The 26,994-nt window shown below is 40.3% G+C and overlaps 1 protein-coding gene across 1 annotated transcript; it reads left to right on the top strand.

The window, feature by feature from the left end:
- The first annotated feature begins 117 nt into the window (after positions 1-117).
- ETF1 (eukaryotic translation termination factor 1) lies at positions 118-26,994 on the top strand. The gene is made up of 11 exons (XM_019740354.2): positions 118-257; positions 419-522; positions 17,589-17,764; positions 18,143-18,282; positions 20,719-20,857; positions 21,172-21,362; positions 22,158-22,287; positions 22,889-23,044; positions 23,468-23,532; positions 24,272-24,419; positions 24,692-26,994. The coding sequence occupies exons 2-11, from the start codon at positions 437-439 to the stop codon at positions 24,772-24,774; spliced, it is 1,314 nt and encodes a 437-aa protein (XP_019595913.1). The 5' UTR covers positions 118-257; positions 419-436; the 3' UTR covers positions 24,775-26,994.

Genomic DNA, 26,994 nt, shown 5'->3' with positions numbered 1-26,994 from the left:
GCTGCGGCGCAGAGAGCCAATGGAAAGTCGCGGCGCGCGCAGAGCTTTCCCTCTTCCGTACAGACCCCCCCCTCCCTTCCGCCCGCCGACTTCTACTCAGCCTCTGGCGGAGGAAGTGATGTCACAGGCCCCATGTGAGCGGATTGCAACACATGCAGCTGCCTGGAGAGAGGGAACCGGTGTCCTACGTCAGAGCCGCCGCCGCGGAGCCGCCGCCGGGGAGGAGCAGCCGCTGCCGCCCAGGACTGGGCCCTTAGGTAAGCCAGGGGGAGGGAAAGGCCAGCGACCACCGCAGCGGGTCGCGCGGGGCGGGAAGAGGAGGGCCTCTCCGGGGTGGCAAGGAAGGGGGCCGCTCTGCCCCAGCGGCGGCGCTAACTCTGTGGTCTTGGTGTCTCCGGGCCCCGCCGGGCCGCTCTAGGGAGGAGGAGGCGAGAAGATGGCGGACGACCCCAGTGCTGCCGACAGGAACGTGGAGATCTGGAAGATCAAGAAGCTCATTAAGAGCTTGGAGGCGGCCCGCGGGTGAGCGCTGCGTCCGGCCCCCCCTTGCCCTCTTGGTACCAGGACCCCTCAGGATGGCCGCCCCCGCGCCGCATGGCCGGATGAGGAGAACCAAGCACTAGCCAACTCCCGCCTTCTGGACCTCTGTGTAGTTGCCTCCTATCCAGGGGCGAGGGTCAACGCGGTTGGTCCGAGAAGGGGTTCTTCCCCCGCTTGGGGGTAAGGGGCCCGCTCCCGGGGCTCGGACCACTCGTGGCAGGCCACTGCTACTTTTGTACCCCCCCTAGGCCCTTGAATTCAGTTCCTGCCTCGTCGAGTTCCAGGTGCTGCCATCCAACTTGGGTGATGTGGGGGAAAAGGGCTTGGCCTTCGTTTCCAAACGTACTTCTCTTATTTCCTCTCTTTCTCTCCTTTCACGTTCCTCAACCAGAACTCATTAAAATGGCCTCTCCCTCCGGTGTGGGTGAAATTTGGATGGGGCAGGAAGGAGAGGTGGTCAGGGATAACCTCTTTTCGACTTCCCTTGATTTCTCTGGGTCTTGAAACTTTCCCAAGATGACTTCCCCCAAATCCTCTAATTACTCCGGAGCTTCCTGGGTTTAGCTATTCCAGGACCCACATATAAACTGAAAATCCCAATGTGTGCAGGATGGAGAAGTAGGGGAGGTTTTGGTTGACAAATCTATATTTGTATGTCCAGGGGGAAAATCTGGATTATAGGGCCTTTAATAGGAATTGCAACAGCAGGGTCTCTTTTGGCCTCTCTGGAACTTCTGGGGCTAGAGGTGCCTGATGCTTACTGAAATTGAGAACTGAATTAGGTGGGCTTTCAGTCTCCTTTTGTAAAATTTGATAAGAAACAAGGTGTGCCCACAATGGGAAGGATAGACTAAGTTAAAACTGGCTTTATATGCTCTCTTTAAATTAAAAATAACAACTCGTTTGGGGAAGGTGTATCAGAGGTATTCCTGTTTTCTCACTTAATTATTTTGTTCCTTTCCCAGTCATGGAAACTTTTTATTTATAGGAAGTGGCAAAAAAAAAAAAATTGTTTGGAACATTACATATTTGTGTGTCTGAGCATTCTTAGAATAGCAGGGTGACTTGCCTCAGGTCATTATGAAAGTTGTTTTCAGCCTAGGAATTGAACGTTTTGATTTCCAGCCCAGGTTTGTCCTTGATTGGTAGACTTGCAATGATAGGATTAATTAAGCTCATAATTGTTACTACTGTATGAAATAAGGTGTACTTAGTTCCACAGAAGGCCCAACAAGGTTAACAGACTGGTTTTGCCACTGTGTTTTGTTTTTAATAAATTAGTGACAGACAGTTCTGCTTGAGGTGAAGCTTCTGAAAGTTTGGCCCTATTCAGTGACTTGGGCTTCTGCTCACTGTTTAATATGAACTGAAGGTAGCAACTTATTTTCTGTTCTTTAGATTTGTGTTTCTTTTAATTTAATAGAATATTCAGACCTAGTTAATATATTAATCTTACAGGAACTTGAACACAGATAGTGCTGTGCCAGATAGAATAAATAATTATTCCCCAAGTGTGAGAATACTTCACAGGAAGGGTAATATAGGTCATGACCCATTATGATGCACTACCAGGAATTAGCCGAGTTCTTTTGTTTCACTAAGATATTCAGTTGTGTTACTTGAATCCTTCAGTTGAGTATGGCTTTTATAAATTGCTGTTGTTGCAGTTTTTGAAGTTGAATGTGACCTGTAGGTTTGTTCTCTAATTTTGAGGCAGGTTCACACGTTACAACTTGCATACATTATACTTTCTGAAGAAGTCTAGAATATAAAATCACAACCATAGTCGCCTGTTGTCTCAGTGAAGTAACATTGAAGAAATAACACTGCTTAATAAGTAACAGCATTCCTTTCTACTGCTTGATGAAGGAAGCTCATTCTTAAATTTGTTCCTAACCATGTTACCGAGTCACTCGAAACTTGTAAGCTCCCCTTTAAAAGCTTTTAAAGGCTTTACCTCTTTGATTAGTAAAGTTTAAATGAAGTTCTTACAACAACTTTTCTTCCATATAATGGAGTTAGTTTGGGCATTTTAGACAGTATTAAGCTGTTTAAAATAGCTGGGGAGTAGTCTTCCTCTAAAACAATGTGGTTGATAATCATGTCCTACTTTGCTTTTATTCAGGATTTGGTTGCATCTTGAGCGCATGAAAATTTAAAACCTTGGCCATCTCTGGGTATCAGTAAGGTAGTCACAAGTTTATTCTGTTTGGCTCACAAGTTTCCCAGTACATACCAATTTCTTTTCGGGAATACCAAGGTTGTATTTTCATGGCTGAGTTGTATTATTATCAGGTTATTTAGATTATCACAGTGTACAATGAGAAATGTTTTTCCTTTACCTGATACTAAAATATTTTAAGGAGAAATGTAGTGGACCTTAAAGACAAACTAGATGGCAAAGTGAATTATCTGTGTGTGCTGGTGTTTGGGGGATGGTCTGGGTTTCAGAAGAAAACAGGTTGTGTTCAAGCATGGTTATTAGCACTAGATAGTGAAACGTACTGGTGGATTAATAAAATTGTTTGAGTTGAGAGGGGTGTTAACTGTATAACTTGAATTTAAGTTGGGTGAAACAAACCTATTTAGTTTCTGCTATAAGCCTCGTTGAATGTTAGTTTCTGTGTGTGCTAGTAAAGTGGCCAGCCAACTCTTCAGCTATATATAAGTCCCACTTAAAGTTAGTGGTAGTTTATTCCCACTTTCTGATTGCTCCGGATATATTCTCCCCTGTTGGCTTAATGAGGACAAATGTGTACATAAACCAAAATGGGAACTAGGGTCATGTGAATAGAATGGTGGTTGCAGGTATTCTGAGTAAGGAACTTAAAGCAGGTGAATGGTAGGTGAGAAAATTTAGTTATTTTTTCCTAATGTTTTTTGAGCTGGCAAGAGACAGTCCCGAAAATATTAGAAGCTTTAAAGTTTTCAGGTAGTAAAAGCCTGTTCTAGCCAAGGACAGTGGTGAATGTGACAAAGGAGCAGACAAGGTTAGTTTGGGCTAAGTTGTGTCTGTTGGTGTTGGAATATTTTTTCACTTCAGCAGGGAACCTTGTATATTTCAGATATAATGAGGGCTCGGTCAGGTAACCCATGTTTGAAGATCAGCACAGTTTGTAAACTTCATTTGGGTTTTCTGCTGTGGTCATTGGGTTGTTTTTTTCTTTGTTTTGTTTTTAAAGCTTTCTGCTTAAAAACATCTTGTAGATACCTTGACTTTGAAGGAAGTAGAAAGTACCTGGCTGTACGTGGCTGTCTTACCTGCCCCCAAATTCAACTCTCGGAGGGGAAACTGTTCTCTTTTACTCTAAATAGTTGTGATACAAGATTTGTGGGTTTTCCCCCCCCACACCAAGCAATTCTCCAATTCTTAGCAGACACCAGCTGAGTGTCCTGCAATTCAGTTCTGACACTAACTGGAATTAACATCAGATCTCACAGGGTGAAGGGCTCAGTCCCAGACTGCCCCACATGAGACATCTGGCCTCCCCTTCTGACCAACAGGCTATAAATTGGGGGTTCAATAATTTGCTAGAATGGCCCACAGAACTCAGGGAAAGACTTTACTTATGTTTAATGGTTTATTAAACCATAGAGGATACAGATGAACCGCCAGATGAATTGGTATACAGGGCAAGGTCCAGAAAGGTCCGAGTACAGGCGCTTCTTCTGCCCCTGTGGAACGGGGTGCACCACCTGGGTTTACCAACCCAGAAGTTCAATAAATCTTGTTCAGGAGTTTTCATAGCGTTTAACTGGCAGTGTGTACCCCGCCTCCCCTTCCCTGAAGTCCTTGGATGGAGCTGAAAGTTCCAACCCTGGATTGGCACAGTCTTTCTGGTTGACCAACCCCCCTCCTGAGGCTATGCAGGAGCCCCACCATAAATCACTTCCTTAGCATAAACTCAGTTGTGCTCCAAAGGAACTCCTTATAAATAATAACAAGCATTCCCATCACTTAGAATTCTAAGGGTTTTAGGAGCTTTGTCAAAAGCAGTAGACAAAGACCAAATATATTTTTTATAACAATTTTTTTAAGCTCTACAAAATTCTTCACGTTGTGTTGAATTAAAAGTTAGTAATTTTGAGAGATCGGTGAATAGGTTTTTAAAAAATTTTGTAGATAAATAATACGGACAGATGACTATGATTTGAATAAATTAAAGTATGTTAAATGTGTTTGAGTACCTTCCCCAACTAAAAATTTTGATTAATAGAACATTCACCCAAATGATACTTAGAACATTCTCAAAATGGTGGATGTCAGGTACTTTTATTTTTACTTTAGTTTTGTATGTCCTTAAGCTGGTTATAACTAATGGGATACACCATAGTCTTTCACACAGATACCAGAGCATTCAGGCTCTTAAAGAGGAAGTTTTTCATCCTCTCCTCTGCCCCATCCCCTAATGAGGTAGTAAAGGGAAGAGGGGGAAGATAAGAATATATTTGATAGGGTATAGTGGTGTTCCTCAGTCTGCTCCAAGTATCATAGGCTGCCTGCCTCAACTCAAAACTAGTCCTAACAGCCCTGTATTCTGGCATGGTGTTCTATGCACTGTGAACCTAATGAACAATTACTCTCTTTGAATTTCAGCTCTTGACAGACTTCTCATTGTAATAGCAGATACACTTATCCTTCCAGGAAAGGAAGGCTTACTCTGGACACACTCCTAGGTGAACAAGAGTGCCTAATTAGAATACCATTTAAGGCCAAGTGCAATGTGGATTATTGGTCCCCATCCTTCACCCCACTACCCCACACAAACCAGTTGGACCCTTTTTAGCAAGTGCCATTTTTCTTTGAGTTTGGGGTTGAGGTTGTGCTCAGTGCAGCCCCTTTTGCTGGGAAGGTGTTTGATTGGGAGAAAACTTGAAATGGCAGTTTTGCAACAGGCCTCAATGGTCTTTGATCCTGTTTGAAGAGTCAGGAGAAATTCATCTCTTTTCCCTAGACCAACTGCTGGAACTGTCCAACTGAGAACTTGGGACAACAGAAATTTCTTCTGAGTCCCGCCTATCCTTCAGGGATCTCAGAATAGAACTTTCTGGGATACATTCTGTAGCTATCAATTCTTCAGCAGCGTGCTCTCTTAGTGATAGAGAAGGGATTAGGGAGGTTCTCAGATTGTTCCATTAGGTGGGAAATGATGGGGTTTCTCACTGAAGCACTGTTCTCAGAGAGCATAATGAAGTTCCCTCTGATAACAGCTTTATCTTATACCGCTGGATAAACTTTGAACCCTTGCCTATTAGAAAAGGAAACTTCCGTTTCTTTTCTTATTTGAGTTTAATTAAGAACCATAATTTCATCATTCTCCTTGTAGATAAAAAGAACAAAACAGATTTGATTCTTTTACTGATAGACATTAAAGCTTTCTGTGCTTTAATCCAGTTCATTCTTTCATCTACTTAATTTGTATATAATAGGTGCCTTATAAGTATTTATACTTGCTTTGTTATTTTTTAACCCTCTCAGTTACTTTATATCGTATTTTAACACCAGTTTTCAGTCATGTAGCTTTCATCCAGTGTATACTTTGTCTTTTGTCTTTTCACCAGCCTTCTATCCAGTTCAGAGGACTTGACATTTTCAGATGCCTGACACTACTTCTTGTCATGCAGATAACTTGGCGATATTACTCCTGTAACTTTTGTTTTCACATTATCATTTGATCCTCTAAGGTCTCCTTAAGAATGATTCTAGTCAAAACAAAAGTTTGTCTTTCCCTGCCATGTATCTGTGGCCTTTTAAATTAGATTTTTCCCCAAACTTACGTCTAGGTATATGAAAAATGAAGCCTACAAATGCCATTTTGCTATTAACCAGTTAGTTGACAAGCTTCATAAAACATCTGCTGTGAGTTGGACACTAGACATTTCGGAAAAAATGTATAATAATGGTGAGAACGTGATCTGACACAGAACCCTGGAGTGATGATATGAACCATTTCCAGCCCCATAGTAATAAGTACAGAATAACACAATACATGTTGAAGTGGGTGTAGTAGTGTAAACAGATGATTTGGGTCTTGAGTAAGGTGTTAGACATTGTCAAAAATTAAAAGACGTTTTGTAACTGCTCAGTCAGATTTCCTAGGCAAGGCAGGTGTTGTCAAAGAATGTTACTTTGGGCATTGGTGTTATTTGGCTGATACAGTGGTGGAGTGAAACGGTAACTGATCTGAAACTTTGAAATTGTAATTGAAATTCATTCTTGATGAAAAGCCAAGCCAGTTAGCTTAAAATTTGATCCAAAAGCTTTGTGCTGGTTGATGGTCAGTGAGCTGTCAAGGTATGAACCAATGCCGAGCGTTTGCACACACGTGCCTCATTGGGAAGGTTGGCATGAGAGAGCTTAAGACGCTCTTAACGTAGTTTGCCTTTTAGCCTAAATAAGCTAGTTTGCAAGTAATTAAAATATACGGATCCCCAAACATTAATTCCTTATCACCTCTGGACATTAGCTTTTTACTGGGGAAAAAAAAGCTTTCCTTTCTGACTACCCCATTTTCTGACATCTTAGGTCTTTATGACTCCACTTAAGCAAGGAAGGATCCTCAGGAAAGACTGGGTTAGCGGTTCATGGCTGAGATGTGTTTTAATCAAGTAGTAAAATTTGATTTTCTGAAGATGAGTTTTCTGAAGATGAGTTGAATAGCATACATTTTGACTCCTCACAACAGCCCTGCAAGGAAAGCTATTACTGCCGTTTCATGGACAAAGACAGTGAAGTAGGGAGAGATTAATGCCACAGCCTAGTAAGGGGCAGTGCTAGATTCTATTTGTACTTTTCTGATTTCAGAGCCTGTGATCCTGTTATACCACACTGTCTTGCTCTGTAATTAGTATTCCTTTGCTGAATAGAAATATCTCCCATTCTCTTCTGAAAGGAGGACTCTTGTCCAAGGAGATTTGCAGTTTACTAGAAGGAGCAGGTGTGTTGAGACCCAGAAGCAAAGATAAAAGGTAAACAGGCATGCTGTTTGCAAATCTATTCTAGGAAGAACTTGGGTAGTGAATATGTTTTTCTTAATGAGCATCCATGGTGATGAAAATAACTTCCTTTTCAGTCCCTCCCCAGAAGCTCATTTCTGTACAGAAAAATGATTAACAGGAAGGCTATGGCTTTTTTATTGGAAAAGTACTTGCATAGTGGTCAAGAAAGATATGAGGTAGACTTTCATTTATAGGGTCCCGTGTAGAGCCCTGGTAGTGAGTCCCTAATGCTGGTTGTGACTAATATCTTCTTGCTTTGCTCTTATATGAGAGGACTAGAGAAATTTTCCAGCTTCTGCTGCTCTGTGGTAGAATATTCCACTAGGTTAACTTTGTGAAGTTGTTAGAATTTTTTTTTAAGGCCAACTAAAGCCTGTACTTGTAGAAAAGTAATACTCCACTAGACAAAATACATTTTTGTTTTGGATGACTGAGTAATCCTAATACTTTTGAGGATAAAATACTAAAATGGTTCAACTTTTGTAAACGTTCTGCTGAAAATTTTTGGGACAACTGAGTTTCTGTCCTCTAGGATAGAGGCTGCTTTAATGTCTCCATATGTTCAGATCTTGGTCTTTCTCCCATCTGGTAAAGGCATCTAACCCTATGGTCAGTTGCACAGACCAGTTTCAGGTAATTTTGTCTAGCTTCTTTCAACAGTAACAGAATCTTCCCTCCTAGCTTGGTGTTCTACAGGCTCTTTATAAAAGGCAGCCACAGCCAACTCCTTCCTGCATCATAGATGATATTGGGTGGGTGGAAGGGATCAAGTTGGGGATGAACAAAATTAAGGGTGGCAAAAGAAGACGCTCTGAAGTGTTGATTCTCTTATGGTTTGAGCCTTTAGTAAAGCTAAAGCTGGGACATTTAGTCATTTCCAGGCACAAGTTAGTTCCTCTCCAAAGATTGGCAAGTGTTTAATAGGTATTTTATTTGGTAATTCATAATAAAGTTCTGGTGTATTTATTCATTCATCAAAATGTTTGAACATCCACTATGTGCTAAACTTATTTTTGCCCTCCGGAAGCTTAGACCTCTGGCTTACACAGTGTGTTGTTTCACTGATACTTGATGGAAGAGAAAACAGGTCAGATTTTGAAGTGACTGATTCTAGGTATAGCAAAAAACTGAACCCATGACACGACTGTAGGATAAAGCCACTTAACTATTTAAAGTTTTAGAGGGGAATAAATTTCTGTATTTCTTCCTTATGATAAATTACAAAACAGTTTCTAGTGTTTTGGGCCATATGGTTTTAAACTGCATTTTTAGTTTGGTACTTTTTATTCTATTGGAAGATTTGGCAAGTTTTATAATCTAATAAAGGTGATCACCACCACTCACAAAGTCAGCTCTTATCTCTCTTTGGACTTACTCAGATTCAAATAAGACTTCAACACCGCCTAACATTGTATCGTGTCCCCCCTTCCCATCCTTCACCCTTCTAGCTGTGATAGGATGTTAATTCTTTCTGAATTATACTATTAAAGGGCAAGGAGCTGGAGTTCCATTCAGTTACTATTTAGTGAGCACTGTCTACTAGCCACGCGAGGCACTTGAAATATATTATCTTAGAGAATCCTCATGACCTTGTGAAGTAAGTAGAAACTGAGGCCCAGTTTTATGTAATTGCCCTAGGTCACACAGGTAGGACAGGACACGAACCCACATCTGTCTGATTCGGAGACGTATGCTTGCGCCTAACCACCCTCCTGTACTGTTCCCATATTAAACCCATATCAAAAAGATTGCTTTAGTCTCTGGTAAAAGAAGAAAAATGGAAAACCAGTGATGAATAGAAAATAAGGACAAAGGGAGTAGAAATGGAAGATAAGCTGATTGATTTTTCAGCTGGTGATCCTCATGATGCAGCTAGCTTAGCAACTCCCAGAGACGATCTAACTGGGATTCAAGTTAAGCTTCGTGAGCTTGAAAATGGTGTGGCCATGCATATCCTAGGCACAACCAGTCAGCAAGCACTGAGCTAAAAGCTTCTTGGGAGCATATACTCGAAATCCCAACTAGAAAGCATAGTAGGCAGTCTCTAAAATGTTCCTGGTTCTAACCTGTAAGTAATTCTATTATGTCATAGTGATGGAATGGATAGTAGGGCATTTGGTGGAGAGTGAGTGTTCTGGCTGGAGGAAGTTGGACATCTCTGAGTGGTCACAGTTCCCTGTGTTACTGGCAGGGTAAATGACAGCAGCTCACATGCAGGAAGTGGCTTCTGAGTTGCTCTTCTTTATGGTGAGGTCATGGAATCTCTGATTTCAGCTGGCCTAGAGAGCTTGCTCAGAGGCAAAGAAAGCAAGTCAGACACATCAATTCTCAATCCTAATTATGCATTGGAATTTATATGATTCTATTTTAATCAATCTATTTAAAAATTGAGACTCCCTCCTGCTAATAATCGCCACCACCCTCACTTTTTCTGTTCAGGAGCTGTTGAATTAGAGTAGAGGAAGGGGAGATTTTTTTTGTATCTGTTACTTGGTTTGTTTGTTTTTTTGATTTTAGAAAGATCTCTAAGGATTTGGGGTTCTCGTGCAAATTGGTCAGTGAACAAGTTTGTGGGAATCACATTTTTTTCCCCACCTGCCTTTCTAAATTGTTCTTGATGAACTTTCATAAGATAGTTACAGGTTAAAGAGTGCCTAGATTTTCTTATTTGCCTGTCATTCTTATGTCCTGCCTGACCAGAAGGCACCTTGTTGCTAAAGGCTGAAACTCTAAGAGCCCTGAAGTTATACAAAGACACCACAGCCCAGGCTTTGCTCTGATTACCTTGAGTTTTCTTCCTTAGAGACCATTCAATCCTGGCAGTTTCAGATACCAAATAAATGTTTCCCTGTCCATAGTGCTCAGGCGCCCTGAAACCTTGAATTGGTTGAGTAACTGGTGGTGTTACCCTAACCTATCCTAGGAAGAGAATCAGTTCCTTCAACCATCTCTGAGATCGAGGGAAAGAAAAGCTTGTCGGCTATTTCTTTAAATTCTCTTCCTTCCTGAGTTTTGGCTAGTTTTATTTATTTACTCTCCGTATTTAGTCTATTTACAACTACTACTTCCTGTCTCCCAGCTGTTCTATTTCTCAGAAGTTAGTCCTCTCTGGAAACATTGGTGAACCCTTCTTCGGCAAGGGAAAGTGTCTCTAAAATGATGAGAACAAGAGGTCCCTGGAAGCCTTACGTGACTTGTTATATGTTGTTTCTTGCTTTGCCCAGTTTTTACAACCTGCGTGTAAATCATTGCTGTACCTCATAATCACTCGCTCTGGAATGAGTATCTTTGATTTTGGAATAAGGGATATAGTGACAAAGCAGAAGAGTGGGTGAAAACTCTTAAAATTAAAAAGGGGTGTAGTTTGTCTGCATAGCCAGCAGCTTCTTAGCTTTATTTCTCATTCTCCCCTGTGGGTTGTTCACTCTACTTTAAAATGAAATACTCAGCTTCCTTGATGTTATTTTGGTGTTTACACAAACTGGTCTGACAACTTTGGTTGTCTTGCCTGGGGGATAAATGAGTGTTTATTTTATTTGGAAGCTTTCCTGGAAAAATTTTAATCTGCTTGTATTACACCCAAGATACAAAACATCAGAGATTATAAAAGTAGCCCTTAAATTTCTAAAATAGGAGCTGTACATTTAATAATCCTTGTTTCCTCTTCACCAGTCAAGTGTCTTACAATAAAGCTGAATTCAGAAACTTAAGCTTCCCCTCAGACAAGGTAGGGAGAGTCAGAAAGGGAAACTAGTGAAAGGCAATTTTTTGAACATTACTCAGAGTTCAAAAGGAGTAAGTTTAAGAGGCCAAGACTAACTTTGAAGTAGTGTTTCAGATTTAGCAACTTGGTAGAAATCTACCAAACAAAAATTTTTGGCAAGCTTCACTTCTGAGCCATTTTTTATCTGCAGTAGGAAGTAAATAGATGCTTTATCTTAAGGTCCTTGCTTTGTCCGCCACATGATTATCTTTAAGGATTTCCTTCAGGCATTTTGGGTTCACTGGGTTAATTTGTTCCAACATCCTCTTTAGCCTCAAACTTTCCATCCTTTAGGGTTTGGGCTTTGGTGCCTGTTCACTCCCTGAGCCTTTGCTCCTGCCATCCTTAGAGCCCCTTCTCATTCTACTCCCTACTGATTGCCTCTGTGCTGGTTCATCTCCTAGGAAACTACTCGGGAAATCTGAGCACGTCAGTTTTAAAAACTGAGCCCTTCTTTTGAGAAATAACTCCCTTGGTCCCTAAAGATCCCAAGAGCCTGTAGAGTGGAAAAATATGCTCTCTTGAGATTGTTCAAATGAAAGGAAGCACAAGCCAGTAAAGTCAGTATTCAAATATCCATCTTCTTTTTTCCCCATCTTCTATTTTTCATATTAATGTATTTGCAAAAGTTGACAACACCTGTGTCCAACGTATCTGTCCTCTTTTTCCCCATCTTACGTATTAAGTTGGTAACCCCTGTGTAGAGACGGGTACCTACAATCTAGACTATGTTTGAAGTTAAATTTACTTGCCCACTGTGTCCAGCCCCTCCAAGAGCAAACTCATTTTCTCCTCCTTTTCCTGGCCTGTATGGTTTGACATAACTCCAGAAAAAAGAATCAGAAAGGTTCTTTGGAAATTCCTCTTTAGAAGCCTAGCAAGATAAATTATTGGAAGAAAAGCAGTTTGTTACATTTGATTGCTTAAAAATAGGATCTAAAGGGCCTTTTTTTTTTGTAATAGAAGATACCAGTTTATTTCATATGGGAATTCTTTTTCCATCTAGTTCAGAAACTGGAACGTGGCCATAGTTAGAATTGTGTCTGATCTTTTGATTTCTAGGCACCTTGTCCTGGTTTTAAAAGTTCCTTTTTTGTAGTTGTGCTGTGGAAATTAAAATGAAAAACATTTTAGAGAGCAACACCCCTGACTTAATAGTGTGCATGTGAGCAAGAGATTGTTCTGAATCACTCTGGTTTGTCAGTACTATATTTGAAACTTTAACTGATTTGAATATTGGGAATAACATGTGGGGGAAGAAAACTGGGCCGTGTGTGGTGTTTTGGAGCTTTATCTTATATGAAGTGTCTCTTGGAAGCAGCTTTGTTTTATGATCATTTTGCTTGTGTTTGTGATGACAACTGAAGCTGCTTATCATAAATTTGCTTGGTTCTTTGATTCGGCTAGAATAGTTGCTTCCCTATCCATGGGGTGGCAGCAGAGCGCACACCATACTTTACCTCATGTATAATAAATACACTTCGGTTTATTGGGGAAAGGATCACAAAGGTTATGAACCAGTCTTCCAGGTTTTGAATAGAAAACCCAACAGAAACAATGCTGGTTTGGGAGCTATAATAACAGCTGGCAGTCTGAGTAATGATTTTGATAGTGGGAAGGGCTAGATTACCAGTTTGTCTGATTGTAAAGAAAACTTGTCTGATGAAAGGACCTGTGGAATTGACCACTAGGAGAAAACTTTCAGAAGGCAGGGTCTTGTGTAAGTGCAGTTCCTTTCCAGTGCTAATGCTGAGGAGAAACAAATTCTGTGGTGTACATTTATGAAACTAGTTTTACTACCGTGTTTCCCCAAAAATAAGACCTAGCCAGACCATCAGCTCTAAATGCATCTTTTGAGCAAAAATTAATATAAGACCCGGTCTTATTTTACTTATTTTATTATAAGACCGGGTCTTATATATAATATAATACAATACAATAATACAATACAATACTGGGTCTTATATTAATTTTTGCTTCAAAAGACGCGTTAGAGCTGATTGTCCAGCTAAGTCTTATTTTCGGGGAAACTGTATATGAAGATGTTTCCAGACATTTTCAGTTTTTAAACACCTGTAGTTACAAAGCTAATGTAGGAATTTTCTCTAATTTTTGTTATTGTTCCCTGACTGTGACTCTTCACTTCTTTCTTACTAGTCACTTGGCACATAGTCCCATTTGATGTGATGTTTTACCCATCTATTTTTTTTTTCTTCCCAGCTTTCCCTGGACACTGGATATTTGAAATTTGATTAAAGTTAGCACGTTGGACTACTGTGAAATTATGCAAGCTCGGTAATTAGTGGAAAGTTTAGGCATTTGGGACAGTTTTCCCAGTTTACCTAAAGAAAACCCCAACCCGTTTCCCTGTGACAATACTTAACAGTGGTTAGACTTGTCATAACCTTTAAGGGCATAATCTATAAGAATCTCAGGAAGTCACTTTCTTACAGATTTTGTTAAGTATCAAGTAGAAACATTTTGTAAAATGGTATCACATTTCTTAACATGCTTTGGCTCATATCAGATCAACTTTTGCCTTCAAAATATAAATTGGTTCAATGTATACTGTAGATATTGTAAGAAAGCCAGCCATTAGATCTGGTCAGAGCAAATTTACAGCTTTTAATTTCCTATGTATATGTGTGGAATAGATTCGATTCTGTTCATATTGCTACTCGTTCTCTTTATACACTTGACAATATTTTTTAAAAACAAAATTAACAATTTATTGGTAATTTAGTAAACAAATTAACGTTTTGCAAGGAAAAATCATTCTCTGGCTTTTCTAGTAAGCTGTCAGGTTAAGAGAGACAGACTTAAAAGGAAGCATCCTATTACATACTGAGTCTTTCCCGTAGGTGTTATTTTTTGCTTTCTTTATATTTTTTTAAGATTTTATTGGGGAAGGGGAACAGGACTTTATTGGGGAACAGTGTGTACTTCCAGGACTTTTTTTTTTTCCCCAAGTCAAGTTGTTGTCCTTTCAGTCTTAGTTGTGGAGGGCGCAGCTCAGCTCCAGGTCCAGTTGCCGTTGCTAGTTGCAGGGGGCGCTGCCCACCATCCCTTGCGGGACTCGAGGAATTGAACTGGCAACCTTGTGGTTGAGAGCCCACGCTCCAACCAACTGAGCCATCTGGGAGGCAGCTCAGCTCAAGGTGCTGTGTTCAATCTTAGTTGCAGGGGGCGGAGCCCACCATCTCTTGTGAGACTCGAGGAATTGAACTGGCAACCTTGTGGTTGAGAGCCCTCTGGCCCATGTGAGAATCGAACCGGCAGCCTTTGGAGTTAGGATCACGGAGCTCTAACCGCCTGAGCCACTGGGCCGGCCCCTCCCATAGGTATTTTTTAATGACAGCATTATTGAGATGTAATTTATACACTATAAAATTTACCCCTCCCCCTGCCCACTCTGGTTCGAGCCATTGTTTCTCAGTCTGGTTGTGTAGGACACAGCTCCCTGGCCCATTCTGGTATTATGAGCCTTGCGCTCCCTCCGGCTGGGGCAGTCGGTCGCCAGTCGGCAGCTCACGCTGGCTGCTGGCCACCTACACTGGCCACCAGCCACTCCTGGCAGCACAGCAACCCGTGGCAACCCACGGCAGCTCACGCCAACCTCAGCAGCTCATGCCAACCTCCAGCAGCCCAGCTCCAGGGAGAGCCATTGTTCACAATCTTAGCTTTAGAGGGCGCAGCTCACTGGCCCATGTGGGGATTGAACCTGTGACCTCGGCTTTAGGAGCTCAGCGCTCCAACCACCTGAGCCACTGGACCGGCCAGCTCCCTTTTTTAAAGTGTACAATTCTCGGGTTTTTGTGTTTTTTTTCTTGTTTTTTTTTCCCCTGAGTTGTGCAGTGATCGACACTATATAATTTTAAAACATTTTAATAAGTCCCAAAAGAAATCCCCCATACCAGTTATCAGTCATTCCCCATTCCACCTTAGCAATCAACTAACTCTCCTTTCTCTAGGAAAGTTAGTCCCTTTCTCTAAGTTGTCTGTTCTGGACATTTCATATAAATGGAACCATATAATACGTGGTCTTCTGTGACTGCTTCTGCCTGGTATAATGTAAATGTATCTGCTCCATTTTATTGCTGAATGGTATTTGTATGAATATACCACATAGTTTATCCATTCATTAGTTGGACATGGGTTTTTTCTACTTTTTGGCTATTCTGAATAATGCCTTAGTGAGCACAAGTGTTTGTGTGTACATGTTTTCATTTCCCTTGAATTTCGTTTTTCCTATATACCTAGAAGTGGAATGGGTGGGTCGTGTGGTAACTGTGTTTACCCTTGTGAGGAACTGCCAGACTTTTCCAAAATATTGTATTGTTTTACATTCTCAACAGGATTGAATAAGGGTTTCAATTTCTCCACATCCTGTATATATCTTGGAGAACTGCCTATTCAAGCTTTTTGCCCATTTTTCATGTGAGTTGTCTTTTTGTTGTTGGGTTGTAAGAGTTATTTACATATTCTATGTAAGTCCCTTTTCAGAAAAGTAAACGTAGAATGAACTCCCCAAGTGATTTTAATATGCAGTCAAGGTTGAGAACTGTTTTAAAGGCAATGTGTTTCAATTTTTTTTGACATATAAACAGACTAAGTAATTTTTTTTTTTTAACTTTTGTATTATGTCAAAATACACACAACATAAAATTGACCATTTAAGGGCCGGCCCGGTGGCTCAGGTGGTTAGAGCTCCGTGCTCCTAACTCTGAAGGCTGCCAGTTCGATTCACACATGGACCAGTGGGTTCTCAACCACAAGGTTGCCAGTTCAACTCCTCGAGTCCCGCAAGGGATGGTGGGCAGCGCCCCCTGCAACTAGCAACAGCAACTGGACCTGAGCTGTGCCCTCCACAACTAAGATTGAAAGGACAACAACTTGATTTGGAAAAAAGTCCTGGAAGTACACACTGTTCCCCAATAAAGTTTTGATCTGCCTTCCCCAATTAAAAAAAAAATCTTTAAAAATAAAAGAGAATTGACCATTTAAGTATACAGTTTAATGTTAAGTACATTTATTTTGTTGTGCAACCAATATCCAGAACTCTCTTTATCGTTATGCATCCACTGATGGACATTTGAGTTTCCACCTTTTTGGTTATTGTGAATGTTGCTGCTCATGAGCATTAGTATGACAGTATCTGTTTGGTTCCTGGCTTTCACTCCTTTGGGTGTATAAACAGAAGTGGAATTGCTAGCTCATAAGGTAATTCTGTGTTGAATTAGTCAAGGAGGTGCCGTGTTGTAATCCATAGTGGCTGTACCATTTATTATTAACGTCACAATGCATGAGGGTTCCGATATCTACACACTCTAGCCAACTCAATACTTTCTGGTTTTTTGGTAGCAGCCATCTTAATGAGTGTGAAGTGGTTGTTTTGATTTACCTTGCCCTAATGATTAATGATGAATTGATGAGTTTTAATAATGTGGTTTTATGTTTGCTTTAAGTAGAGCTAGGAATATCCAAATGAGGTATTTCTTAACTGGTGATGCTAGTAAATATCTTGAGAATGTGTAGATAAAAAAGATGTTGCTGGCATCAGTATTGAGGTTAGAGGCTGCTCAAAAGGTCTTTCTGTGTGGCAGGACCTTGGTGGTGTTCTTAATAGTTCAAAGGTTGGTCCTGGTGTTTGGTTATTATGTAAAACACATGCAGAATGAATTTATTTACTTATTTATTGGGAGGGGGATAGTGTGTGTGAGAGAGATTTCCTACCTGGGATATTTGTGTGAATTCTGAAGCTCTCCTTTCCCATTAGGGGTGCTAAGTTGGTGATTACAAATTTTCAAGGTGAGCCAGGAATTTAAAGGAAAAGGGTTCACGGGATGATACTGATTTGCATTTTGTCTAGACTTTGGAAAGATTTGTTACTTCATCCTTTGATGGCATCTCCCACTGAAGAACCACAAGATTCCAAGCTTCTGCCATGGACTGTCAAATTCCAACCCCCTTATCGAAGCTTCTCTCTTTGTCATTGGGGAATAAGGTGTTTCCCAAGCATCTCTTAAAGTGTCGTACTTCTTTACATAGCTAATGTTACATAGCTAATATTCATTCAAATAATTGAGCACCTACCGTGTTCTGAACATTATTCCCAACTCTGGGAATACTTTGATTACACTGGTTTAGTCCCTACCTTCCAGGTCTCTTTGAGAAGGATCTATTTCTATTAGGGGCATCTCACTCTAGTTCCCTTTACTAATTGTGCACATGAATTTAAACTCTTAATATGGTACTTGAACCTCTAATGTTATTCTTTCTTCCACAGCAATGGCACAAGCATGATATCATTGATTATTCCTCCCAAAGACCAGATTTCACGAGTGGCAAAAATGTTAGCAGATGAGTTTGGAACTGCATCTAACATTAAGTCACGAGTAAACCGCCTTTCAGTCCTGGGAGCCATTACATCTGTACAACAAAGACTCAAACTTTATAACAAAGGTAATCTGGACCTTGATCATTTTCCTCCTCTACTTTGTCTTGGTTATATTTTCCACTTTGATCCTGCTGTGATGCTTTTGGTCACTAGCATTTCCTTTAGCCAGCCATCAACAGTGTCACTTTGGTCTTGGAATTCATTTTTGTTATTTTTTTGGAAGTTAAGTCGTAATTATTGTACTTAAAGGAAAAATCCTTTTTAAAACATCTCAAGAGTAAGTTTAAAAATTAAGGAGCGAATTCTGCCTGAGAGACTAACAGATATTTCTGCTTATTTAAATTATGATTTAAAGGGGCAGGGACAGAAGGCTGTGGGAACACTTCTTGTTGAGGAAAATTGGCTGTGGGTTTAAGCAGAGAAATTGTTTGTGTTCTTCGCAGTACCTCCAAATGGCCTGGTTGTTTACTGTGGTACAATTGTAACAGAAGAAGGAAAGGAAAAGAAAGTCAACATTGACTTTGAACCTTTCAAACCAATTAATACATCATTGTATTTGTGTGACAACAAATTCCATACAGAGGTAAGAAGTTCAAGCACAGAATATTTTCATCACCCCCCAAAAATTCCATTCCCTTTAGCAATCACTCGCTTCCCATTTCCACTCCATCCCACCCCAAGATCCCTCAGCTTTAGGCTTTAGGCCACCACTAATCTATTTTCTGTCTCTATAGATTTGCTTATGCTGGGCATTTCATATAAATGGACTCATACAGTTGCTTTTTGTGACTGGCTTCTTTCACTTAGCATCGTCTTTCAAGGTTCATCTATGTTGTGGCATGTGTCAGTACATCATCCCTTTTTATTACCAAATAACATTTGCCATATTTTATCTATTCATGGATATACTACATTTTATTTATCTGTTAATCAGTTGATGGATATTTGTGTTGTTTCCACTGTTCAGCATTGAACATACATGTACAAGTTTTTGTATGACCATGTTTTCACTGAGGGGTATATACCTAGGCATGGAATTTCTGACTCCTGTGCCAACTATGTTTAATCTTTTGAGGAATTGCCAGACTGTCTTTTAAATCATTGTACCACTCACAAGTCTGGCTATTTTTAAAAAACAGAAGTGTTTACATTTATTATGACACGCTGAATGACATAATCATTTAGCATGTTTGAGGAAAGTGCTAAACTGGGTTTGGAGAACTAATTAGAAGTGAAGAAATAATTGGTACCTAATCTTCATTTTTCCTATGTACCCTATGTACCCATGGTACTTGCCCATATTCCTTGAACCCTTTGTTTTCATGCTCACAAATTATAAAATCTTTAGTAGCAGAACTATAAGAGCTTTTTTTCCCATGAAACTTTTGAGTGACAGAGGTGTCATAAGATGAACTTTAAGGGTGGAAAGGAAACCTCATTAGAGTGACCTAAATCAGTCAACAGTAGAACAATCAGGAATTCGCAGCTGGCTCCTAGTTTAGTCTCTTGCCTTTTATCGACCTAGGGGAAAATCTCTACAGTGGAATTAGAACTGACATTTGTTGACACAGTTTACAGTGGATGATTTTTGCTAACTTGGCAGGAAGTGCAATTCCAGTTGGGTCTTGGTTGCATAGATGGTTGAGACTATTCTTGAACTCTTGACTATCACAGCCTCCTCCTGGCAAAAGCTTCATTGAGGAGGGTCTCAGCCACCCTTTCCCATTTACCTGTATCTGATTTGATGAAAGCCAATTTTGAATGTTGTTCATTTAAAAACTACCTGGTACTCATGTTATCTATTAATAGCTTTAGCTTACTTATTAAGGTAGCCCCATTGACTTTTCTAAACCTTAACTCCTCTTCCAAGGTATCATTTATTGTTGCTACCTTTATTTTGGCTTCATTTGATATGTAAATAACTAGATGTGAATATGGCATACTGCACAACACAATTTGTGTCCTGTTTAATCAGGATAATTATACATTTTTATGAGGGATAGGTCTATTTCTTAATGAGCAGTCTTGTTGAAAACCTAAATTAATCAAGCTACCTAACATTCCAGTAAAGCAAAATTTTTAATATGTACAAAATTTTTAATATTGCAATATTTGTCTTAATGCTAATTATCAAGCATGGTTTGGTTAAAGATTGGTTCTTAGTGATTAATCTGCTCTCTGGTCAATTCTTGAAGGAGCTGTTTTCTTCCTTAGTTAAAATGAAATGGACAATAATTTCTTGGCTCTGAAGAGGCTGCCACCTAGCAATTAGCCATCTACCAAGCCTATAGTATTCAAACCCCATCACGAAAATTCTTACCCATTTATACGAGTCTCAGGACTACTTAAATATTTGCTCTTTTAGGAGGCAGAAATACAGGGATATAATGCTAACCCAGAAGGAGGGGTTCCCCCTAAAAATTCAGTATCATTAGCTATAATACCTTTAAAGTAAAATTTTTATATCTTCTGTCGTTAATGATGTTCAAGACATAGGAGATAAATGAAACATTTCAAAACTAGAAGATCTTTGTATAGATTGTTTCTGGGTTTTGTACACATGTACTCCTGGAGTTGATTTACAAAATATTCTATAATGAATACTGCCTATTAATGCTGGGGTTATTAATAGTAACAGAAAGTTAACTTACAGAGGTTAGACTTAATTCTAACATTACGTTCCGTAGACTACCATCAGACTAAATCAAATTAGAGGGTAGGAAGAATTTGAGCCCTATAACTCTGTATGGGTTGTATAGTTGGTGTGCCCAGTTCAGGTTTGTTGAAAGGCTTCACCTCAATATTTTTTTTTCTCCTGCATCAGGAATTCAAATTTGTGTATGTGAGTTACATATTCATAGCTAAAGTCTACAAATTACTCCATAAAATGGTTTTTCTGTAGTACTCATACCGTTCTGCGTGGGATTAAAGGGCTTGTATATGGCCTTTCGGATTTTGTCTTGACCCTATCTATCAAAGCTTTGGGATTTATTGTATGGTACTTGCGTTTGCTTTTCAGGCTCTTACAGCACTACTTTCGGATGATAGCAAGTTTGGCTTCATTGTAATAGATGGTAGTGGTGCACTTTTTGGCACACTCCAAGGAAACACAAGAGAAGTCCTGCACAAATTCACTGTGGATCTCCCAAAGAAACATGGTAATATAGGAAGAGAACATGAGCCCATTTGCTTTGTGCTAGCAGTAAGGAAACAAACAGTAAATCCAGATGATGGGAGAAGCATCATGAAATGACTTATGACTTAGTGGTGCTTGTGGCTCTTCTTTCGACAAGAGAATTAGTCACCCTCTGAAAATGAGTAAAGGTTTATGCTAAACATTTAGTTAAGGGAATAGTGCTTTTTCTCTTTGTCTTTATCTTGGGTCATAGCATGATTGTTTAGTTTTTAATTAGCAGGGCATCTTGTACTTCTTAATAATTGACTTTTCCCTCTCACCACTTTTGTGTCAAAGGTAGAGGAGGTCAGTCCGCCTTGCGTTTTGCCCGTTTAAGAATGGAAAAGCGACATAACTATGTTCGGAAAGTAGCTGAGACTGCTGTGCAGCTGTTTATTTCTGGGGACAAAGTGAATGTGGCTGGTCTCGTTTTAGCTGGATCAGCTGACTTTAAAACTGAACTAAGTCAATCTGATATGTTTGATCAGGTAAGTGAGACGTAAAGGCTCCGTTATGTTGGGAGTGGCGAGTCCTCTGAGCACTGGGACACGCACGTCGGTTTCACTTTTACAGTGATGCATTCCACATAAAAACCTAGGTCTGAGTTGGTGGGATTCTGGGTATTTATTAAGAAATATTCCCCAGTGCTTTTCTGGACCTACTCTTGAAATCTGCCATTTTTAGATAGGCTCTCTCTGGTCCTGTGTGGTCCCCTGGTGGAGTGGGTTGCCATACTTGGCTTTAAAATGGAGTTTGATTTCAAAGAAACTAGGAGCTGGTTTTTCCTTATTCTGATTTATTCCTGGAGGTAAGTAAAGCAGTGAAACTCTTTGCAATGTGACAGGGCTAGTTAAGCCTAAAGCATTTATTCCAGAAAGATCTTTTGGCTTATGACAGTGGATTAGCCATAAAACCCCAAGGTGTTCTTGCAGGGCAGGTGTGGGCAACATCCAGGTAGAAGACTCACCAAAGAAGCTGTCTTGTAGTCTACCACCTTATGGCAGGAACTAGTAGTTCTCCCTTTCCTTCACGAGAAACTGAGTTTTGTTTGTGTTACATGAGTTAGCCTCTCACAGATGTAATAGAATGTGTGATGTGATTGGCAGTGTTGCTCACTGAGACCTGCTAATGAATAAATTGGGCCCTTTGCCCATATCCTTCGTCTTTAGACTTCGGTGATCACATTGCTGAGTTTTGCATGCCATTAAGAGGTAGTGCGTCTTGTTAAAGGTGTTTTGAAATACTAATTATGGTGTGGTGTGTTTTTTTTTTCATTGTGTCAGAGGTTGCAATCAAAAGTTTTAAAATTAGTTGATATATCCTATGGTGGTGAAAATGGATTCAACCAAGCTATTGAGTTATCTACTGAAGTCCTCTCCAACGTGAAGTTCATTCAAGAGAAGAAATTAATAGGTATCAGTAAAGTGCAACTTACTTATTCTGTGAAATGTTTTTACATGTATGTACATAATTGTATGTGTAAAACACGACAGTGAAAAGGTAAAAGAGGAAGATTTCGCATTTTTATTAAGATCTTCAGTGAAGTCATTATTTTCCATCTTCCTTTAGTCATTAGTTATAATAAATATGTTTGTATTTTCACTATTTTTACCCTTTGGCAATAGGAACCAAACTTCAGTCTTATTTCCCATATTGATATTCTTTGTAACAGTGATGAATAGAGAGCCCGAATTAAAGATTAGTGTGGTTTTGTTACCGATTTAACTGAGCAAATGCACATTTCCAAATGGTTCTGTGTTTGGCCCAACTATTATCTCTTGAGAGTCAGTTTCTGGAGCCTCAACTAGTGGTATCATTTTTCACTGACTTTTGGCACTTACTCATTTTTAAGTTGTTTTTTTTCCCCTCTTTCTCTTCCTCCCTCCCTCCCTCCCTCCCTCCCTCCCTCCCTCCCTCTCTCTCTCTCTCTCTCTGTCATTTTGAGTGTAAGAGGGTCTGTATCTTACAAAGGAAACTTCAATATGTGTCCTTATTGATCTGTCCCTAATCACAGGACGATATTTTGATGAAATCAGCCAGGATACGGGCAAGTACTGTTTTGGAGTTGAAGATACACTAAAGGCTTTAGAAATGGGAGCTGTAGAGATTCTAATAGTCTATGAAAATCTGGATATAATGAGATACGTTCTTCATTGCCAAGGCACAGAAGGTAAGAGAATTAGAAAATAAGATTGCTATTTGTTACTGACCTGTATATTCAGGAATCTTGGGGTGGAGATTTGGGAAAGATGACTGATTGCTGGAGCGATCAAAAGGCAGATCTGTACCTTGTTCCCATCTCTTTCATTCTGTAGCATATTCCTGCTTAGATTTTTCTGCTTGAACTGATAAATGTTTACTTAAGGTTGTTAAGTTTCCGTTGAACAAGGACTGTATCTGGAATGTCTTGGTGTTTCCTCACGATAGGAGTGATGTACCTGGTAGACATGCAGTGCATGCTGAATAATCCTATGACAAGAAGGTTGATAGAATGCGTTTAGGAGCCCTTTCATCCAGCCTAACTCATCTCATGGTACTACACCTGTTAGTATCTGAGAAGCAGGTTAACACATTTTTCCCCCCAATACTACAGAGGAGAAAATTCTCTATCTAACTCCAGAACAAGAGAAGGATAAATCTCATTTCACAGACAAAGAGGTATGTGATCGTTTTCTTGGCTAGTGATAACATGCAGGGGAAGATAAATTCATATGTTAGAGCACTGGCAGCATAGTGCCCGCCTTGGGAAACGGGGTGGTCAGCTCCTATCTGCCGCACGCCAGTCCAGAGGCCAAGTCATGGTTACTGTGGTTCCTTATTTTTAAAGTAGTTAAACATTCTCATCCTTGAAATAGCAGAGAGGAAGACGTAATTGAATAGTGCCTCTCCTGCGCTGTGAAACCTGTGCTGCTTTCTTCATTTACTATATCAGCTCTTTTGCAGGTTTGGTGTAAATGCATCACCACAGCTTAAGGTGCCACCTGCCCAGCACAGATCCCTTTAAGTGGTAGCTTCCGCAAATTCTGAAATGGAGGAATTTATATTTTACGAGGTTGCTTCAAAAAGCAATTATGGAATGTCTCTTCTGGGCTGTTAATTTAGTGCTGCCTAGAAACACTTTACAACAACCTGACTTCTAGAGACAACAGGAACCGTCAGTTGAAAAACTGCTAAGTGTGTGTTGACATTTCATTACTGAGGCTAGAGCCTGGGGAGGAATGTTGTTTGAAATAATCAGAATTTCTATGCTGTCACAATTATGTCACCAGAAACCAGAATTCACTTAGAGAGATTTACACACACGAGGGGAGAATAATGGCGGGCAGGGGAGTGAGGGTCGCTGAATCTTGATATATCCCAATCCCATTGTTTCTGTATCTCATGGTCGCCCCTGAAGACAGGACAAGAACATGAACTAATTGAGAGCATGCCCCTGCTGGAATGGTTTGCTAACAACTATAAAAAATTCGGAGCTACATTGGAAATTGTCACAGATAAGTCACAAGAAGGATCCCAGTTTGTGAAAGGATTTGGTGGAATTGGAGGTGAGTAGCCAATTAGAAAACTAAACTCAAAGCCAGCGTCTCAGGCCAAGGTCTTTCCTGGACATCCCAATGTCAAGTTACTTCAGTGAGATGTGCTCATCTCATCGTCCCCTGAGGCAGGAGGTTGAGGCAGCACATGGCTGCAGGTTCCTCGGTTGGGACCATTTTTTAATCACCTCTGCTTTCCATAATTCTGCAAGGGAATTGGGCTTCCCTTATTAGAGTGAACCTCTCCGTGAACTCGGGTAATTTACTCTTTGGTTTGTCCCCAGGTATCTTGCGGTACCGAGTAGATTTCCAGGGAATGGAATACCAAGGAGGAGACGATGAATTTTTTGACCTTGATGACTACTAGGTAGTCGACATGGGTCCGGCAAAATGTGCCTCACCCTCCAGCATCCAACCCAAGGAGCATACCCGTGGTGGAATCCAAACAGATCCCTGCCTTACAATTGGAACATTTCCAGAACTTAATCCATGAGCATTGGATATTGAAAAGAAAACCGAAACAAAACCAGACCCAACCCTACACTTTGGTTTGTCATGGTGTCAGCGCAGCAGCCTACAACTAAGTTCCTAAATGCCACTTTGGACTAATTTAAACAAGAATCCCAGTTTTTACTTTTACTCGATGGTGAAATTGGTTGCTCTTGTATTTTATGAAAAAATGATTTTTTTAACCTTCATACATAGAAGCAAAAATACTTTAACTGCTGTAAACCTTCAAAAGTTAATAGAAATGAGATCATACTGGTTTGTTTCTTATTTTGATTGGAAAAAATTAAATTGCTGCATTTCGCAGTGACCCATTTACATGGCATTCTCAGCTTAGACTGCATAAGAAGAAATATACGTGGTGAAATGTTGGAACCATTTCTCTCTTGGTCTCTTGTTTAATGTTGAAAGGGTGAGCTAATAGGCAATTTCAACTTCACTCCCTCACACTACCCCTTCCCCTACAGACTGTCAGTTTCAAGGATGCAAATTGCATTGCAAAGTCAAACTGACACATGAAGCATTGGGGCCATTGCACTGTTTCCTTCCATCTGTTTGGCCAGGAGCATTTGTGCCCGGGGTTTGGGAGCCCTTAGCATCAGTTGCATTGACAAGGGTTCCATTGATCTTATCCTGCTAGAAACCAGTTTGGGATGGATATGATGGGGCTACTGTGCTATTGCTGGGATTGGGAGAAATAAAACATGCAATATAAGTGGAAGCAAAGAATTTTAAAGAATTATTTTATTTTGCTTGGGTCTGTCCTTGGTAAAAGGGAGGTGGGTCGTGTTTCCTTGTGTTGGATGGCATGAGATTATGTGAAAATGTTTTGATTTTTTTAAAAATGAACTGCAAGGTTTTTCACAGGAACGACAGACAAGACATGTATGACTGCATGTAATTATAAACCCCTAACCTGGTGGGGTTTGGAGCATCTGTTTCGAATATGGGACTTGCAAGTACCTCTCATGAGAAATTATGAGAGAGGGGTGGGAAGGGCAGGGGCGGGAAGGGATGGGACACAGCTTTTGGCACCAAGGACTTAACTATGTTGGATACAAAAGTGGGCCTGGAAACCTGAAGCTCATGCTTCACAGCTGGGCTGTGAGTCGGACTTGACCCCAGCTGACGTGCAAGGTCATGGCGTGCCCGAGGTGGTGATGGTGAACAAAGTGTATAGGACGTGCCCAGTGGTAGCAATGGAAAAAAGTGTGTACCAAATGGACTTTGAAGGACCAAAGGTTTTAAAAGTCAATTGGTATCACCCCCACACTGATAGGAAAGTGGGGTGCACTTGGTCTTCAAATTGGGTACTTTTAACACTTTAGTGCCTGACTGCTGTTCTTCACTGACTTGACTCAGTCACTTGTAGCTTTATTGGTCTGAACCAGCTCCTTGTTCCCAGGTTGCAGACCTGCCTATCGTTCCAATAATCCTGTTTCACTTGAATGAAGGGAGTATGTCTTAAATGTAAAGTTTCTGGTTCTCACACTGTACTCTGAGGTCCAAATGACTGTCTGTCAATGTGTAACCTGATGTCTCAACCCCCAGAAGAGTCAGTTCTTTGGTATTCACCAGCGCGGGAGGCTTCACTGGAACAGGCTTTTGCTTTGGGCTCTGCTGTTTGTTTGCAGAACACCCAAGAGCAAGCAAGCGTGCTCTCCGCAGCAGTAACTTAGGGTTTTGCCATTGTAAATGGGTCTAATGTGATATGACAAGACCAGAGAAATTGGATGTAAATTTACATTTTGAATATGTTTGTTTCACATGATACATTTAGGGTATGCAGCTCCTTTTGTAGTTTTTATTTTTACTATTTAAGTTTGGAAATGATGCCAAATTTTTGTATTTCTTTAATCAATGTGTTCTCTTCGGTGATATATATTGCATTATATATTGATGTGTGTATCAATATATACTGATATGTATTACACTTACACATACAAACACATAAATAAGAGGGGGTGAAAACCGTAGCCTTTGCATTCTCTATAGCCTCTACAGAGAGATCCTAAGCAGCAAAATCTTGGTGTTGTGATATACAGAAATGGAGAAGAGTATTAAACCATATTTAAGAATA

The sequence above is a fragment of the Rhinolophus sinicus genome, linkage group LG10, assembly GCF_036562045.2.
Source record: "Rhinolophus sinicus isolate RSC01 linkage group LG10, ASM3656204v1, whole genome shotgun sequence".
NCBI lineage: Eukaryota > Metazoa > Chordata > Mammalia > Chiroptera > Rhinolophidae > Rhinolophus > Rhinolophus sinicus.
Note: the sequence above shows the minus strand (reverse complement) of the source record. Positions and strands in the feature narration are given on the sequence as shown.

Bases quoted from the DNA above. Each gene is read 5' to 3' on its own strand.
- ETF1 (XM_019740354.2), top strand. From the start codon at position 437: ATGGCGGACGACCCCAGTGCTGCCGACAGGAACGTGGAGATCTGGAAG. The intron at 17,765-18,142 runs GTAATCTGGACC...TGTTCTTCGCAG, and splicing joins ACTCAAACTTTATAACAAAG to TACCTCCAAATGGCCTGGTT. The intron at 21,363-22,157 runs GTAAGTGAGACG...TCATTGTGTCAG, and splicing joins AATCTGATATGTTTGATCAG to AGGTTGCAATCAAAAGTTTT.